Source organism: Erinaceus europaeus, chromosome 14 (genome assembly GCF_950295315.1).
Source record: "Erinaceus europaeus chromosome 14, mEriEur2.1, whole genome shotgun sequence".
Lineage (NCBI taxonomy): Eukaryota > Metazoa > Chordata > Mammalia > Eulipotyphla > Erinaceidae > Erinaceus > Erinaceus europaeus.
Genome location: NC_080175.1, coordinates 29590614 through 29610223, shown reverse-complemented (window position 1 = coordinate 29610223; position 19610 = coordinate 29590614). Strand labels below are relative to the sequence as shown.

Below are 19610 nucleotides of genomic sequence, written 5' to 3'. Positions count from 1 at the left end.
GTGCAAAGTGTCTGAGGTGTACCAGTGAGTCCGATAGAAGTCCAAAGCAAATGTCCACTGAAGAATTGCCAGGGGGTGAATTGTTGTACGTCTGTCTCGATGGGGAATGTCAGCCATCAGAATTCTGCTTTTCTGTAGAGAACTTGACAGCTGCAATTCACTTACTTATGAAACAAAACTTGTAGCAGGTTAGAAGTTTACCACAATTGATAACTCTATTACAATTAGAAGTCTTTTTTAGAATGATTTTAAGGTTGTTTAAAGTTTAAACAATAGAATGTGAAAAGGCCCTGGTTCTACAGAAAAAGAAGGGGTTTTCAGAAAGGGAAGACAGAGAAAGATCTGTGAAATAGAGAGAGTGCTATGATGGGAAATAAAAAGTCATGTTGGGCTAGAGATGAATCTTGCCTATTTCTCTGCTATCTATGACATCTTGTGCAGTCAGTATTTGCAAGAGTTCTGTAACTTGAACCCAGATGTCTGCCCAGCTTTACCAGTAGAGCTAGATGTTACAAATTTATTGGCTTATCGTAAGCCCAGTTCAGTTCTGTAATTTGATTAGAATGGGAAAGTATGTGGTGAAATGAACTCTTTATGGCTGTGAACTTTCTAGTATGTAACAGGTTTTTACCATCTGCCTTATTTCCCTTAACTCAATCTTGTTTCACATCCAAGAAAATTTTGCCTGACCCTATTCTATAATAATTTACAGCAATATGTTGAAGTTCAGATGTGTGTTTTTCTCTTTTTTTTGTCTCCAAGGTATCGCTGGGGAGCAGTGCCTGCACTATGAATCCACTGCTCCTGGAAGCCAGTTTTCTCATTTTTGTTGTTGTTGTTACTATTGTTGTTGGATAGGACGTAGAAATCGAGAGAGGAGGGGAAGACAGAGAGGGGGAGAGAAAGATAGACACTTGCAGACCTGCTTCACCCTTTGTGAAGCAAGTCCCCCACACCCCCAACCACCCCTTGCAAGTGGGGAGCCAGGGGTGTGAACCAGGATCCTTATGCTGATCCTTGCACTTCACACCATGTATGTTTAACCCACTACACTAGGCCTCCCCTCTTTTTTTTTTTAAGTTTATATATTTAAAAAAAAAAAATTATCATGGGACAGGGGAAGTATCAATAGTTATGCAAAGAGACTCTCATGCTTGAGGCTTCAAAGTCCCAGGTTCAATCCCCTGCACCACCATAAGCTGGAGCTGAATAGTGCTCTGGTTTAAAAAAAAAAATTACACACACACACATAGTATTTGGGGGGCAGTGGTTAATGGACTACTGTATAGTTATTGAGACATGGGTAAAACACTCTCACTCTCAACTTTGGTCCTTTTCCACCACCATGCATCAAGAATGAGGACCCCGCCTTCCTCCAGAGTCCTTTGCTTTGGTGCCATAGTCTAGAGAATTATTAGAATGCTAGAAGTGGACCTACCCTATGGCCTGGCAATTCCTCTCCTGGGGACATATCCCAAGGAAACAGACACTCTTCCAAAGAGATCTGTGTCCACCTATGTTCATAGCCCAGAGTCTGTAATAGCCAAAACATGGAAGCAACCCAGGTGTCCAACAACACATGAGTGGCAAAGAAAGTTGTAGTATAGGGTAGGGGTAAATAGCAAAATGGTTATGCAAAAAGACTCTCATGCCTGCCGGCTCCAAAGTCCCAGGTTCAATCCCCTGCACCACCATAAACCAGAGCTGCTCAGTGCTCTGGTGGAAAAAAAAAGGGAGGAAGGGAGGGAGAGATAGAGGGAGAAAGCTGTGGTATATATACACAGTGGAATACTTACTACTCAGCTATTAGGAGTGACAGATTCACCTCCTTTTAAAAATATATATTTATTTATTGGAGACAGAAATTGAGATGGGACAGGGAAATAGGGAGAGAGATAGACACCTGCTGCTCTACTTCACAACTCCTAAAGCTTTCCTAAGGGGCTTGAACCTGGGCCCTTGTGCACTATAATGTGAGCACTTAACCAGGTGCTCTACTGCCTGGTCCCTGAATTCACCTTCTTCATCTCAACTTGGATGGAGCTTGAAGCAATCATGTTAAGTGAGATAAGCCAAAAAGAGAAGGATGAGTACAGGATGATCTTATTTGTAGGTGGAACTGAAGAAACAACAGAAAGAGAAAACACAGAGTAAAACTTTTTTTTCTCTTAAAAAAAAAAATCTTATAGAATAGGTAAGGTACCCAACTCTTCTTTCCAATTTTAGCACTACTTGTCCATTCTCTTTCATCTCATCCTGTTATGTTTCTCTCTGAAGAAGCATTGTCGTCTGTATGGTAGTCATGAAATCACCAGTAAATACAGGCTGAATTGTTCTGCAGGCTGTGGCTTGCCATATTGCATATTGTTCTGACTGGAGGTGGATTTACTATAAAGTTAATGATACTTGTATCTCAGGGCTCCTCATTTGCCTTATTCCCCTTTGTTAGGAGGTGCCTGGGAATAGACTCAGGGCCTCACATTGAGCTGCTTCCCAACCCTTGCCCATCCCTCCCCTATATTTAATAGAGACTATACCCAGAGCATTGCTCTACCCTACTTGGACTTGCCCTGGTGCTAACTGTGGTGCTCCCATGTAGGCTTGGAGATTGAACTGGAGTTCATGCTTGGTAAGGCTGATACCCGTTGTGCACTGAACCATTCTCTGGCCACCTCTGTATTTGTATTGTTAAACCTTTATTAATTGGTTCCTTTAAGATTTATGTTTTATGGGGGAGAAAGACACTAGAGTACTGCTTTGGCATTTGGATGCAGAAGGGTGGAAATTTATCCTGCAGCCTTAGACATGCAAGTCTTTTGCTCTAATGCTGACCCTTTTCCCCAAGACCCTTAAAACTTTATTTTTAAATATTTATTTATTGATTTTTAAAGAATGAGAGATATATTGTGTGCTAGGTATTGAACCTGGTGGTTTTGGGGCCTCCACCCTGTGTACTACCTCTGGTTGCTGCTCAGCTTTGGATTATGGTGGTGTGAGGGATTGAACCTGGGACTTTGGAGTCTCAGGTATGAGAGTCTCTTTGCATAACCATTATACTATCTACCCCACCCCAATACATTTTTTTAAAGATTTTATTTATTCATTCATGAGAAAGAGGAGTAAAAAGAACCAGATATCATTCTGGTGCGTGTGCTTCCAGGGATTGAACTGGGGACCTCATGCTTGAGAGTCCAGTGCTTTATCCACTGCGCCACCTCCCAGACCACCCAAAACATTTTTTTAAAGAGGTTTCCTGTCCCTAATTGTATTAGCTTCAGGTTTCATGAAACCTATTTCTATTACTGAGGGATTATATGTAAAGGTCCTGGGACTAAGTGGTGGCACACCTGATTGAGCGTACACATTGCCATGTGCAAGGACCCAGGTTCAAATCCCCAGACCCCACCTGCAGGGAAAAAGCTTTACAAGTGCTGAAATAGTGCTGCAGGTCTCTCCCCCCCCCTGCCTCCCCCCCCCATATATATCTTATTTTTAGCTGTCTTAAAGATTACAAAAAATTAAGAAAAAGTCTTGGGAATTTATTATCTAAATTGTATAAGAAGAGGCTAAGTATAATATTTGAAAACATTAGCAGCACCAGTTTTGTGACATTTCTTCAATTATTAGCTCAACCTGTAATAATGCTTATTCAAATTTCTAAACAAGTTATCAGGATTGCTTTAGTTCTCTAACAAGCAGAACAATTTCTCCTAAATTTAATGGATTATAACTACAAACACCAATTATTAATTTTGGCCTAGAAGCTCTTTAATGCTTGGTAGATTGCTCTCCCAGATAGTTTCAGAACTGTGCCCAAATGTAGAGGAGTCTTTTTATTTATCTAATTTCAGTGGTCTATGGGCAAACAATCCAGTCATTGCCTCAAATCATCAATAAACATAGTAACTATGATGATTATGTTTATGTTGAAGTGCAAGGACCCGCACGAGGATCCCGCTTTGAGTCCTCGGCTCCCCACCTTCAGGGGGAGTCACTTCACAAGTGCTGAAGCAGGTCTGCAGGTGTCTATCTTTCTCTCCCTCTATCTTCCCCTCCCCTCTCAACTTCTCTCTGTCTTATCAGAAAAAATGGCCACAGGAGCAGTGGATTTATAGTGTAGGCACCGAGCCCCAATAATAACCCTGGAGGCAAAAAAATGCTAATGAAAAAACGGTTTAAATGGGGGAGTTGGGCAGTGGCACAGTGGGTTAAGCACATGTGGCGCAAAGCGCAAGGACCAGTTAGGACCCCGTTTCGAGACCCCAGCTCCCCACATGCAGGGGAATTGCTTCACAGGCGGTGAAGCAGGTCTGCAGGTGTCTCTCTGTCTCTCTTCCTCTCTATCTCCCCCTTCTCTCTCAATTTCTCTCTGTCTCTATCCAAAAATAAATAAATTTTAAAAATATGCAAAAAGAAAACTAAAAAAAAAAAAAAAGGCTTAAATGGTGGTGCCTTTAATGGACCTAGCTTCTTACCACTAATCCACTGATCTTTGCTTTTGCTTGGCTTAGGTATTTGGCTCGTGTAGGGGAGCTTGAAGCCACTAACACTGATGACCCAAATCTAAGTTATGGACTTGTTGTGGACTGTGGCAGCAGTGGCTCCCGGATCTTTGTTTATTTCTGGCCAAAACATAATGGGAACCCCCATGACCTGCTGGACATCAAGCAAATGAGAGACCGCAACAGCCAACCAGTGGTTAAAAAAATCAAGCCAGGTACTAATCAGAATGTATTTTGTTCTTGATCTTTTTTATCCACTGCAGGCATGAGAGAAGAGAGAAGAGAAGAGGAAAGCAAGCTGTCCTTTTCTTCTCCCAGTTGCAGAATGAGAGGCATAGCTCATTGATTGTTACCTCCTCCTCTCAAATAAGTGTTTAGCACCTTAAACAGAACTTTCTGGGGTGTCGGTTTTCTAGGTCTCTGTGATCTGTTATTTAAAGAAAGTATTTTGTCTTAAGGAATCTCTGCAATGGCAGATACTCCAGAACACGCCAGCGATTACCTTCGTCCTCTGCTGAGCTTTGCTGCTGCTCATGTACCTGTGCAGAAGCACAAGGAAACCCCTCTCTACATCTTATGTACAGCGGGCATGAGGCTTCTCCCTGAGAGGTTAGTACGATACAGGGCCTGAGAAACAGGAAGATGGGAGCCACTGCAATTAACGGGCTGATTTCAAACATTGTCCTCACTGGTTCTCTGGTCTGAAGGTGGGATGTGGGTGCCCCACATGACTAGAAAGGTGGCATGGAAAGACTCCTTGCTCAAAAATAAAGAGCAGAGCCTCCCATGTGCACCCAAATAGTGCAGAGTCATTTGTTCATGTCCTCATTTGCTTCTTTGAGATCAACAGCTACCTGAGATGGCTGTCATGATTCTTAGCTTTGATTGAAGGTTGAAAATTTGGATCTTGAGCCACTGAAAGGGGAGCATAATTGCAGAAGGGTAGGTAGCAGCTAGGCAAAAAGCTCAACTGGTAGAGCATTGGACTTTAATACCTGAGGTTCCTGGTTCAATGCCCAGTACTGCATGTGTCAGAGTGGTGCTCTGGCTTGTATCTCTCTTTGTCTCTGCCTCTTGTATAACCCTTTCTCTTCTATGTAATTAACAGAAGGATGGTGGGAGGGTCACCTGAGGGACTGAGCACCTAGGGACATGTAGGAGGGGCTCTGGCAGGAATGCTAAGTTTATCTGACTACTTGGCAGTTATTGTTGTGACTTGCCAAGCTCAGTCTCCATTACTTTAGACCAACTTGGTCAAACTTGGTTATTCAGGTCTGCAACCTTGCACTAAAGGAAATAGTGAAAGTAGACAAACAAAAAACTTGTATTTCCACGAACCTAGCACAATGGCTGCATTTGTCACATTATCTTCTCTCTGTCCATCCACATGTGATTTCCACAAAGCTGTAATTGCTGCTCGTCCAACTTAGCATTTTTGTTTTCAACATAAGCAATATTCATGTTGTTCACATATTTAGGAACCTTAGGAAAAACATAGATGACACAGATCATAGGTCTGTGAGTAGCCTGAGGTCTCAGAACTCTGTGAGGGGGAGGAGAAGCTAGAGAAAAAGCTGACTACAAGGTCAAAAAGGTGTGGTTAGATAGAGAACATGGTTTAGCCACATTTTCTGTCTGGAGCAAAGGAGAGGATTGCCTCATTTCCTGGCATTGGGCAGCATCTTCTGCTTATCAGAGAAATTTCTATCCAGACAAAATCCACTTACCTCATTCATGTAGGGTGTTTGTTATTAGTATGGAAGTTCTGAATATTGAGATTTATTTGACCTTAAAGATTTTGCAGAACTTGTCTTTTTTAATTCTTTTCTGGTCACCTTTCCTAAAACCCAGCTCTATCCAGGGCTAATAAAATCATTGCTCTGTCAAAAGCAGCTGGACTTACTGGCGTAAGTGTAACTACCGCTGCAAGGCTCTGTTTTGTTTAATGTTTGCTAACTTATGAGCATTGTGAGCCAATATTTAAAATGAGTGTGTCACCTAGACTATACATATATATATCTTTTTAAATAATTATTTATTCCCTTTTGTTGCCCTTGTTGTTTTATTGTTGTAGTTATTATTGTTGTCGTTGTTGTTGGATAGGACAGAGAGAAATGGAGAGAGGAGGAGAAGACAGAGAGGAGAAGAGACAGACACCTGCAGACATGCTTCACCACTTGTGAAGTGACTCCCCCGCAGGTGTGGGGAGCTGGGGGCTTGAACCCAGATCCTTATTCCAGTCTTTGCGTTTGCACCACCTGCGCTTAACCTGCTGCGATACCGCTCGACTCCCCTGGACTATATTTTTAAATTGTTAGCACTAGTTTCATTTTTTTTGCCAAAGACCTGGACTAACAAATTTGTTTCACTTCCTATTTTGTAATAAGGAAGCCTTTAGAGATTTACAAAGATAAGGTGATATTTAAGAAAAATTGTTGTGGAGAATGTTAACTTTACACAAAAGTAGAGATCACAGTGTAATAAGTCCTCATTTACCCATCACTCAGCTTCAACAAGTAACATTTTACCATTAAAATCTTTCTTTTTTGAATGCAGTGCTAGGGGTGGAACCCAGGACCTCATGCATGAGAAGCAGGTACCCTACCACTGAGCCACCTGTCTGGCCCAATTCTTACTTTTTTTCTGGCCCAATTCTTACTTTTTTTTTTTTTTTTTTTTTTAAGAATGAGAGAGATCTAAGTGCTGCTCTACCATCCATGGAATTCCTCTTATTTTGCCTTTGCTGGGGATCAAACCCAGATCCTTACAGATGTGAGGTATCTGCTCTCTTGTTATAGCAAGAACTTCTAACACCATGTTGAATAGTGATGGTGATAGTGGGCAGCCCTGCCTAATACCTGATCTAAGTGTGAATACCTTCCTTTTCTCACCATTGAATATGATACTATTACTTTTTTAATTGACACCAGGGTTATTGCTTGGGCTTAGTACCTACATGATGAATCCACTGCCCCTGGCAGCCACTTTGCCCTTTTTTTTTTTTCTTCTATTTAATAGGAAAGAGAGAGGGGGAAAAAATGATTTTTTTGAGAAGGTAAGGAGAGTTAGCGAGGGAGACAGAGACAGATATGTGCAGTACTTGCTTCACTGCTTGTGAAGCTTCCCCCCTGCAGCTGGCAAGTGGGAGCTCTCACCCTGGTCTTTGTGCATGGTAACATTTGCGCTTAGCCAGCGGCACCACCACCTGGTCCCCTCGTCTATAAATTATGAAGCTGTGCTTCAATTTCCTGTGTATTATTTATTCTCACACTGTAAGAGATATGAAATGAAATGATCCTCTCATCTTTTACTGTGATTTAGATTGTAACATTATATAAGGGAGAATATTATTATTACTGTGCTACTTTTTAAATAGGAGGCTATACTGTGGAGGAAATTTTAACCTTTAGTCAAAGAATGTACAAGTGAATGGAGGAGGCGGACAGTGAGGTTATGACAAACAGAAGGTCAGGTTGAGGCCGTTTGAGGAGAGTTTGATGATTGACTTGTGAATTCTTGTTCTTTCTTGCAGGAAGCAGTTGGCTATCTTGACTGATCTAGTGAAAGACTTACCACTGGAATTTGACTTCCTCTTTTCACAGTCTCAGGCAGAAGTGATCTCTGGGAAGCAGGAAGGTACTGAGTCTTAAAGGCTTTGCTGATTCACCCCTCCATTAACCACAACTTAGTCTTTCTAACGGTTGTTCAGCTCTACTTCACAATCTGATTTTTGTTTGTTTGAAAGTGATGTTCTTGATTCTGCTATACAGTTCTTGTCACTACAGTATTTGTATATTCTGCTTTGGTATCTGCTTTTTAAATTTTATTTTATTTTATTTTTTGCCTCCAGGGTTGTCACTGGGGCTCAGTGCCTGCACTACAAATCCACTGCTCCTGCAGTCATTTTTTTAGATTTTTTTTTATAAGATAGAAGTTGAGAAGGGAGGGGAAGATAGGAAGAGAGAGAGTCGTCACCTGCAGACCTGCTTCACCACTTGTAAAGTACAAATCTAATAGTTTCTTTAGTGTTTTTCCCTTTGAAAGCTAGTTGAATTTTTCTCTTTTTAGATATTTTTATTTGTTTATTATTGGGTAGAGACAGAGAAATTGAAAGGGGGAGGGGAAGATAGAGAGGAAAAGAGGCAGAGCAATACCTACAGCACTGCTTCATCACTCATGAAGCTTCCCCTGCAGGTGGTGGGAACTGTTTGCATTTTCTAAATTTCCTATAGTGAATAAGGATTAATGTATAGAAACATATGTTTGGAAATCATGGAGCTTGTCTCCCCATTGAATGAGCCAGGGGCTTACACCGAGATCCTTGAATGGGGTCCTTACACTTCGTACCAGGTGCAGTTAACCTGGTGTACCACCATCCAGTCTCCTGGTATCTGCTTTAGAATGAAACTCCTTGAAGCCATAACTCTGTTTTTAACTTTGTGCTACATATTGTGCTTGTAGGAATGTGTTAATATTTAGTTATGAGTCATGTTAGAGCTTTGATGAGCTAATTGTAGTTTTGAAAACATGCATACACCTAGGATTTGTACTGACTTAGCCGAAGTCAATTGTAAGACTAATGAACTAAAGTACAGGGGAACTTTCATTTCAGAGAATGATCAGAATGAATTTCCTTTGTTCCATTATGGTTCTCCCTTTACTTACTATGCAGTATTGATCCTAAAAGTTCGCACTAGTAGCTTGTAGTTTGGGGGTAGTCTTGAATATATATTCTTGTATATTCTTGAGAGCTTGTTTGGAGGGTTTTTTTTTTTAATTATAAGCCTTTAAAATTTTTTTTTTATATTTATTTTCTCTTTTGTTACCCTTGTTGTTTTATTGTTGTAGTTATTATTGTTCTTGATGTCATCGTTGGATAGGACAGAGAAAAATGGAGAGAGGAGGGGAAGACAGAGAGGGTGAGAGAAAGATAGACACTTGCAGACCTGCTTCACCGCTTGTGAAGCAACTCCCCTGCAGGTGGGGAGCTGGGGGCTCAAACTGGGATCCTTGAGCTGGTCCTTGTGCTTTGTGCCACATGCGCTTAACCCGCTGTGTTACTGCCCTATTTCTTGTTTGGAGGTTCTAGCAGGAGATCGCAGCTACTCATACACCCTCGACTGAAGATGAGTCCGACTCTATTTGGAGAAGGCCATCCTCTTTGACCGAGGGCGCAGCTTCGAGAAGGACACACACACACATGGAGTGGTGAGGGAGGAAGGGGACACCCGCCTAGCCAGCCAGATCAACCGAATCAACCCTGGCGATCAATAGGGTGACAGATGTCGCAGCCAGATCGCCCTCACATCCTTGAATATGTATTATTAACGTAGCCCAGGTGTGGTCTTTGTGAGGAATTACGTTTTATGTATTCTAGTTACAAAATCACATGAAAGGTTTACCTTCTTCAATTTCAGGATGGCCCTTTCAGCTTTATAAATTCCATTAGGCTCTTTCTTGTATCCTGTTTATTTTCTGTGCTTTCTGTCTTTCCACTCACTGTAGGATCAGACTGGTTTCTTAGTAATATGGCTGCTTTAATAACATTCTAATCATTTCCAACAGCTGTGTCATTTCTGACTTTGCTATTTTGTGTTGAGATTTTTTTTTTGTACTTCTTGGTATGCCTGGACATATTGAATTTTGTGTTATAAGGCTTTTGGCCTTATTTTGCTCATAAAGAGGATTTTTTTTTTTGTTATTACTATTAGTTTTAGTGGAGAGATGACTTGGTTAGGTTTAAGACCCTATTCAGCTGCCTGCAGTGGGCTGTGTATGATTTTCTTGATTGAACTTTCAAGACCTTAGCACTGATATTTGGGTTTGTCCTGTATGTACCAGCTAGTAACCAATGGGGCACCTCGCTAGAGCCCATGCAAGTGGATTATCTAGCCCTTAATTTAGTTCTCAGTAGCTTTGGCATATTATTTAATGCCGGATCCATGCAAATGAGGTATAGAGCGAAGCCCAAGAGTTCATTTACCACAGCTCCCTTCTCTCCTGACATATTCTGCTTGCTCAGGACTCTTTCAAAGTCCTGGTCAAAAACCAGGAAGGGTTTCACTCTCTCATGCACTTGTAAAATTGTGTATGTATCCAGGGCCAAATGATGGATAACAAGAAGAAAAGAAATGATATAAAATATATAAATACTGTGTTGGAAAAACCATGATGCATTTTTGCATAGAAAAATGCATCATGACTTTTCTAACAACTCAATAATGAGAAATTGAAGTGATAACTTCTGTGATCAGAGAGAAGGATTCACAACCTTCCATATTTTAGGCACCTGCTGGGTCAGCCTCCACTGTTGCAGGATTGCTTGGTAGAAGAAGACAAGAAAGAAGAAGGATAGGGGAAGACAAGGGTTGTCCTCCATTCCTTTTGAAACTTTGGAGTTTCTCTTCTGTTCCTTAAACGGCATATAAGATTGCAAACGTCTTTCCACGTTTTTTTGTGTTTCATTCAGTCTTTAAGTTCAGGTCAGGCAATACCAGGAAAAATACTAGCAAATCAATATTAGTTTAGTAGTTCTTTAAATTCTGACTACTGTCCCCATGTGCCCATTTTCATTTACTTTCAGAACTCTCAGTAGCTGTTTCTTGCATTCTATGCAGAATTTACCCTTCCTTACATTCAATGGGGAGACAAGCTCCATGATTTCTAAACATGTTTCTATACATTATTTCTTATTCAATATAGTAAATCTAGAAAATGCAAATATTTTTCAAAGGGAAAAACATAAAACAACCCTAGGGGTCAGGTGGTGGTACATCTGGTTAAGCACACACATTACAGTGCACAAGAACCCAAGTTCAAGTCCCTGGTCCCCACCTGCAGGGGGGAAAGCCTTATGAGTGGTGAAGCAGGGCTGCAGGTGCTTCTCTGTCACTTTCCCTCTCTATGTCCCCCCTACTCTCAATTTCTCTCTGTCTCTGTCCAATAATAAATTAACCAAATAAAAAGATTAAAAAAACAAAAACCATAAAATTTTGTACTGAAAGTATGGAGCAAAATATTATCATCACTTTTTTTTCTAAATAGAGGAAAAGAGCAGACCTGGGGAAATGGGATAGCAGAAGATAAGTCAATGAAAGCTTTCGTATTTCTCTTAGGAGTTTATGCATGGATTGGAATCAATTTTGTTTTGGGAAGATTCGACCATGAAGATGGTGAGTAATCTGGGTTTCTTATGGTTCTTACAGTTCTTTAAGGATTTAATGCTTAATTCATAATCTGTTTGATAGCACGTGAGTATTAATTTAGAGTTGCTTTTCTTTTCTTTTAAAAACTTAAGATGTTTTATTTTTTAGTCCTGGTTTTCTTTTTGACTTTTTTAGTATGGAAATATATATATATTAAAGTGAACCTCTACAAGCCTATTACCCAGAATAAACATGTAATAGTTTACTATTTCTGATGTTCCTTTCATATAGCACTGATATTTTTCTTTCTTTTTCTTTTTTACTAAATTCTTTTTTTTTTTCCTCCAGGGTTATTGCTGGGGTGGAGGATATTTTTCCCTTTTCGTTTTGCTCTTGTTGTTTATCATTGTTGTAGGACAGGATAGAGAGAAATCGAGAGAGGAGGGGAAGACAGAGCGGAAGAGAAAGACACTTGCAGACCTGCTTCACCACTTGTGAAGCGACAACCTTGCAAGTGGGGAGCCAGGGGCTCAAACTGGGATCCTTACACCAGTCCTTGAGCTTCGTGCCATTTGCGCCTAGCCCTGATATTTTCATACTGAATTTTTAGAAATTGACCTACTGAGAGATATGTGTTAGTAACACAAAGGCTTTACATGTAATAGGTCCTGGTTCAGTTCCTACCACCACTAATAACCAGAACTGATTTGTGCTCTGGTCAAAATAATAATAATTATTATTATTATTAAATAGCAAGTCCTAGACATACCATTTTATGTTCATGAATTTTATTTATTTATTTATTTTAAATATTTTATTTATTTATTAATGAGAGAGATAGGAGAGAAAGAACCAGACATCACTCTGGTACATGTGCTGCCGGGGATTAACTCAGGACCTCATGCCTGAGAGACCAACGCTCTATCCACTGCGCCAACTCCTGGACCACCATTTTATTTATTTTTAATATTTATTTATCTTGATAGGATAGGAAGAAACTTAGAGGAGAGGAGATGGAGCAGGAGAGTAAGAGAGACACCTGCTACTTCACTGCTTGTGAAGCTTACAGGCCTGGGGATGTTGTTAACCTGGGTCCTTGCGCATGGTAACTTGTTCACTCAACTGGGTGAGCCACCACCCAGCCCCTCTTTATATGTTTTCATATGTAAAACAAGCAGATGAATTTCAAAATAAAACAAAAATGACCATGATCTCATTTTTTAAACTTAACAAAAGCCAGCACTTCTTAATATCAAAGTTAAATCCTAGATTTAGCTAGGAAACAGTATTTTTAGAAAGAGAAGTACAAGTCATAAATTCACCTAGATTTTAAGGCTATTGTTTAATTTTTTGGAACTTTTTATATTTATATCCTTTCCCTTTTATGCTGAATACTTACTTGCTCATAAATCTATTAACATAAATGTTTATTTTCTTTACTCCACAGTATTTGTCTGATGGCTTTTAAACTAATACTAATACCTTTATCATTTTTATTTTTTTAAATCTTTATTATTGATTTACAAAGTTATAAGACAACAGGAATATAATTACACATGTTTCCAATACTAATGTTATTAACAACAAGGCTACTTAGAATACAATTTAAGATTTGTCACTTTTGGGGGCTAGGTGGTAGTGCAGCAGGTTAAGCAAACATGACTTGAGGCACAAGGATCCCAGTTTGAGCCTCTGGCTCGCCACTTGCAAGGGACATTCACTTCACAAGTGGTGAAGAAGATCTTTCTCTCCCCTTCTCTGTCTTCCCCTCCTCCCTTGATTTCTATCCTATCCAACAACGACAGCAATAACAACAACAACAACAACAATAAAAAATAAGGTCAACAAAAGGAAAAATATAGCCTCCAGGAGCAATGGATTCATAGTGCCAGTGATAACCCTGGAGATAAAAAAAATGGGGGGGGGGAGTTAGGCGGTAGCACAGCATGTTAAGCACACATGGCACAAAGCGCAAGCAAGGACCAGAGTAAGGATCCCAGTTAGAGCCCTGGGCTCCCCACCTGCTGGGGAGTCGCTTCACAAGCAATGAAGCAGGTCTGCACATGTCTGTCTTTCTCCCTCTCTGTCTTCCCCTCCTCCATTTCTCTCTGTCCTGTCCAACAATAATGACATCAATAACAAGAACAACAATAATAAAACAACAAGGGCAACAAAGGGAATGAATAAAAGAAAATTGTCACTTTTATCATTAAGATATGTTATTTTACAGGGATCATATAGTCAGAGTACCCATGTTTAAGTCACTTGAAATAGTTCTCTGCTATTTGATTTGGCTAGATTACTATATTTCAGTTTGCTATATATATTTTTTACTTAGATTGAAATTTGGTTTTTAGTGGCAGAGTTACTCCTGTGCCCTTATTATTTCAGAACCCGATGCTGAAGCTCCCCAGGAATTGGCATCTGGACGCAGAAGGACTGTTGGGATACTGGATATGGGAGGTGCCTCTCTCCAAATTGCTTATGAAGTTCCTACCTCAACCACTGTCCTTCCTCCAAAGCAGGTACTTCCCCTCTCTCTCTCTCTCTCTCTCTTCCCCCCCCCCCATCTCTTTAGCCAGAGCACTACTGAGCTCTGGCTTATGGTGGTGTGGGGTACTGAACCTGGGACCATGAGGTCTCAGGCATGACAGTCTGTTTGCATAACCATTATCCTATTTACTCCCGCCCACAGGTATTCTCTCTTAAGCAAAATTGAGATTTTAGGAATGCTGGTATTTGAGAAGAAAACACTGGGTTCTAATATTTTTATTCCCATACTTGCTCTAGCTTCTTGAGTAGATTACCTCTCTGAGTCTTAATTTCTTCACATGTAAAAAGAAAGTAACATATCTGCTTTATCATGTTGTGAGGATGTAATAGCACTATGTATATAAAGCACTTAGCAGTTGCCCAGCATGTAGTGAATACTTAATACACCTTAGAAGTTATAATCATACTATTTCCCAGTGTGGCCTGAGGATTAAACATAATAACATATAAATTGCAGAACACCATATTTGATAAGTCCTTGTTCATTAAATTGTTGATGAACACTATTATTTCCTTTTCTTTGCTCATGTTATCATTACTGAGCTTTTAATATTCTTAACTTGACTAAAGTATAGAGAATATATTTGAGGTAGGGCAGGGGTAGATAGCATAATGATTATGCAAACAGACTCTTGTGCTGAGGCTCCAAAGTCCCAGGTTCAATCCCCTGCACCACCATAAGCCAGAGCTGAGCAGTGCTCTGGTAAAAAAAAAAAAAAAAAAAAAAAATTAAAAATAAATAATTCCTTTTTAAGAAAAAGAGAATATATTTGAGGAAGAAGCTTCATCATAGAAAGAAAAAAGACTTGCAGAAACTATTTGAGCACCTACTATGTGCAAGGAATGACACATGTTATACTGTCCTGTAATTTGATGTAAATCAGGGTGTCTTGTTCTCAGCATGACTGGCAGCTTGGTCAGGAAAAGTCTTGGTTGTGGAAGGCTGCCCTATGTGTCCTGTGATATTTAGTGGCCTTCTTGGCTCCACCAGGAAGTGACTAATGACAGCTCCCAGCCCTGCCCCTTGCCACTACCCTATCTTTATTTTGATAAAGATATTGTTGGACACTGCCAAATGCCTCTGGAGGGTTGGTGGTGGTGGTAGTGGTGAAAATCACTCTGGTTTAGAGTGCTCTAAGTGAAGGGCTGTAACAGTGTGGGAACTGACAGTGTCAACTCCGTTTGCTAAAGTTAAACAGGAGCCATGCCAGCTTGATGGAAAGTAAGGTATTTACCTGGCCCTTGGATGGAATAGGTATTTGCATAGTTGAGGTTGAGAGAAGGCTGTCTGTATAGAGGGAACAGTATGTACAAAAGCAACAAAGCATAATCATTTATGCTGTCTCCCCAGCCCCTCTGGTTTTCTTTCCCTTCTTTTTTTATTGATAAAATAAATGTTTTTAAACAAAGAATATTATGTCTATTACATATGGCAGAGTTTCACATGAGATAGAGAGACTTGAGCCAGACAGACCTCATTCTGATATTTTTGGCATCAAGGACACAACTGGGAACCTCAAGCATGCGACTCTGGTGCTCTGCGGGTTGAACTCTTTTCTCTTCTGCAGAAACCCCATGATTTAAAAAATTATCTTTATTTATTTATTGGATAGACAGTCAGAAATTGAGAGAGAAGGGGGAGATAGAGAGGAAGAGAGACAGAGAGACACCTATAGCCCTGCTTCACCACTGGCAAAGCTTTCCCCCTGCAGGTGGGGAGCGGGGGCTTGAATGTGTCTCTAGCATTGTAACGTGAGCTCAACGAGGTGCTCCCCCACCCGGCCCCTATACCCATACTCTTAGGAATGTAGACATATATTCAAAGAGTGGAATTGCTGAGCCTAATATTAAATTCATAAATTAAAAAAAAAAAGAATGCTGACCCTGGGTCCATGTTCCCAGAGGGATAGAAAATGGGAAAGCTATCGGGGGAGGGGGTGGGATATGGAGATTGGGTGGTGGGAATTGTGTGGAGTTGTACACCTCCTACCCTATGGTTTTGTTAATTAATCCTTTCTTAAATAAAAAAAAATTTAAAAAAAAGAATGCCATCATAATCTTGATTTTACAGACAAGCAAATATTGCACCTTAAGCACAGTAGAATGGTAGGGAATAGGAATGAGAGAATCATGTAGCTAGAAACAAGAGTGGAGGTTTACTATCATGCTAAGCCATGAACTAAGAAGTCTAATTGATTTAACCTCTGTACCTGAAGTACCTTTTGATTGGAGGTACTTTTGAACTTTCTTAATTTCCAACCCTGTCAGAAGAGAGTATTCAGCAGTTTTAGGAAAAATCAAAAAATTGATCACATGATTACCTCCTAAATCCCTTAAATTTATTTTTGACCAAAGGATTTTTTTTCTGATTATAAATACACATATATTCCCATTATTATTTTTTTTCCTCCAGGGTTATTGCTGGGCTCAGTGCCTGCACCATGAATCCACCGCTCCTGGAGGCCATTTTTTCCCCCTTTTTGTTTCCCTAGTTGTTGCAGCCTCGTTGTGGTTATTATTGCCATTGTTGACGTTGCTTTGTTGTTGGATAGGACAGAGAGAAATGGAGAGAGATGGGGAAGACAGAGAGAGAGGGGGAGAGAAAGAGACACCTGCAGACCTGCTTCACCGCCTGTGAAGCGACTCCCCTGTAGGTGGGGAGCGGGGGCTCGAACCGGGATCCTTACGCCGGTCCCTGTGCTTTGCGCCACGTGCGATTAACCCACTGCGCCACCACCCGACCCCCATATTCCCTTGTGTTTTTTTTTTCTTTTTTATTTATAAAAAAGAAACATTGACAGAACTATAGGATAAGAGGGGTACAACTCCACACAATTCCCACCACCGGATCTCTATATCCCATCCCTCCCCTGATAACTTTCCTATTCTTTATCCCTCTGGGAGTATGGACTCAATGTCATTGTGGGATACTGAAAGTAGAAGGTCTGGCTTCTGTAGTTGCATCCCTGCTGAACATGGGCATTGACTGGTCGATCCATACTCCTAGCCTACCTCTCTCTTTCCCTAGTAGGGTGGGGCTCTGGGGAAGCAGAGCTCCAGGACACATTGGTGGGGTTGTCTGTCCAGGGAAGTCTGGTCGGCATCATGCTGGCATCTGGAACTTAGTGGCTGAAAAGAGAGTTACAAAGCCAAACAAACTGTTGACCAGTCATGTACCTAAAGGCTGGAATAGTGCAGATGAAGAGTTGGGGGGTCCTCCATTTTATAGATAGCTAGTAGGTATATTTAATTATATTCCAAAGGGCCCGTGGCTATACTAGTTTTGTTGGGTTTTTTTGTTTGTTTTTTTGCCTGAGCCTGAAATCTGATATGCAGGTGGATCCAAGTTATTGTCTGGGGAGATGATGTCATGGCTGGAAAAGGAACGGAAAGCTGGATCAAGGAAGAGAGTAGTAGCTCCCTAATATGGGAAAGGGGTATGAATATACCCCATCAATTTGATTTGGTCTGGGGCCCATATTCAGCTTAGGAGCCTAAGTAGCCTCTGCATCCCTGTAGATCTGAGCTCACATTCTGTGGTCATGAGTAGAAACGTTCCAAGCTGCCCCAATATCGACCCGTCTTTCTCAGTTGTAGCATAGAGTATGTTGTCCAGCCTCCCTTTGGAGGATGGAACATTCTCTACCATTGTTGATCCAAGTTGAGGGCAAGGTTCTATGGGGGTCCACAAAGGCGTCTATTTTGTTGTTCCTGGTAGAGATGCCCAGTAACAATAGAGAGAGGGATTTATTTGAGGTTTAGGCCCATCATGTCTGTTTGGGAATCTCAGGACTCCCGGAATAGGACCCCAGCTGATGGGGTAGATTAATCTACCTTGTATATGACTTATAGTGAGTATTATAATCTCTGATTTGCTATTTAGTATATGATTTTTTTGTACATACAGTCTTATCATTTTATGCCTTTGTTTAAAATAGTGTTATGAAAATAAAAGAATGATACAAAATATTCTAAGGAACAGTCATGGAAAATTAAATCTAGCATACTGATGATGTCATAGCTTTCCAAAAATTGGCTAACATGAAAACCGTTTTGTTTTTTTTTTTCACGTTGCATTACAGGAAGAAGCTGCAAAGATCTTGCTGGCTGAATTCAACCTAGGCTGTGATGTGCAACACACTGAACATGTGTATAGGGTTTATGTCACAACTTTCCTGGGGTTTGGGGGCAACTATGCCCGGCAGCGCTATGAAGACCTTGTCCTGAATGGAACTCTTAGTAAAAACAGGTATATTTGATATGGAGTATGTGTTTCTGAATTAGAATGTCATCAGACTAACAGATGTTAGGAAGATATATTCATTCTTTAACTATATTTTTATTAGTGATTTAATAATGATTTACAAGATTATAAGATAGTTGGGGTATAATTCTACACTATTCACACCATCAAAGTTCTTAGCCCCCAACCCCTTCCAATGCTAACCACCATAGTTCTAAGGTCATAGATATGGGTTGACTATATATTTTTTGTTGGCCTTTTTTCAAGTTCATGTGTTCCACTTATGAGTGAAATTACCCCATAGTTGCCTTTCACTTCACTTCCTTCCTTCCTTACCCTAATCATAATCATTGCCAACCCCATCCATTTAGTCCCAAAGGATACACTGTAGTATTTTTTTCAACTGCTTAGTAGTACCCCACTGATTATTTGTCCCATGACCTTTTTTTGTGTTTGTGTAAGATTCATATTAGTGATTTGATTTTTATCCCATTGTTAAAGCCCCACCCCCAACCCTAAGTATTCCTCATAGGGCTTTTTCCTCTGATATTTTAAACTTTTAATCAGGAAAATGAAAAAGCACATAATGGAGAAGCATGTGAACCATTTGGGCAAAGATGGCTGACCCCACCTGGAAGCTCATGCTCATTTTTATTCACTTCCAAGTCCTGCCTCCATTCTTTTCTAAGCCACATCTACAATGATTACAACTTGTGGGTTTCCTCCCGTTTTTCCTTTTCCCTCTCAGATAAGGGAAACAGTGTCTGACTTCTTCAAGTGTTCTGATTCGGAAGATATATTCGTATCCCACTAAAGCAACTATATCCTTTCTTGCTTCTCTTCACAATCACCTTTGCCACCAGGGTATTGTTGTTGTTGTTATTGTTATTATTATTATTATTTGCCTCCAAGGTTATTGCTGGGGCTCAGTGCCTGCACTGACCTGCTTCACTGTCTGTGCAGCGACACCCCACCCCACCCCACCCCCCGCTGCAGGTGGGGAGCCTGGGGCTCAAACCAGGATTCTTACAGCAGTCCTTGCATGTGCACTTAACCTGCTGCACTACCGCCTGACTCCCAGGGATAGCATTTCTTATGATCCCTCTGTTAGTCATTGCACTAACCTGAGTGAGAGTACATTTTGATCTTTGCTGCAAGTGTATAACA

The 19610-nt window shown here is 40.6% G+C and overlaps 1 protein-coding gene across 1 annotated transcript in view; it reads left to right on the top strand.

Moving 5' to 3' along the window:
* Positions 1-19610, top strand: part of ENTPD7 (ectonucleoside triphosphate diphosphohydrolase 7) — a 43428-nt gene that overhangs the window by 9783 nt on the left and 14035 nt on the right. The window contains exons 4-9 of the mRNA XM_007530259.3: positions 4512-4717; positions 4961-5111; positions 8035-8138; positions 11618-11674; positions 14039-14172; positions 18283-18449. Coding sequence (XP_007530321.1) covers positions 4512-4717; positions 4961-5111; positions 8035-8138; positions 11618-11674; positions 14039-14172; positions 18283-18449 — 819 coding nt within the window. The remainder of the gene's footprint in view (positions 1-4511; positions 4718-4960; positions 5112-8034; positions 8139-11617; positions 11675-14038; positions 14173-18282; positions 18450-19610) is intronic.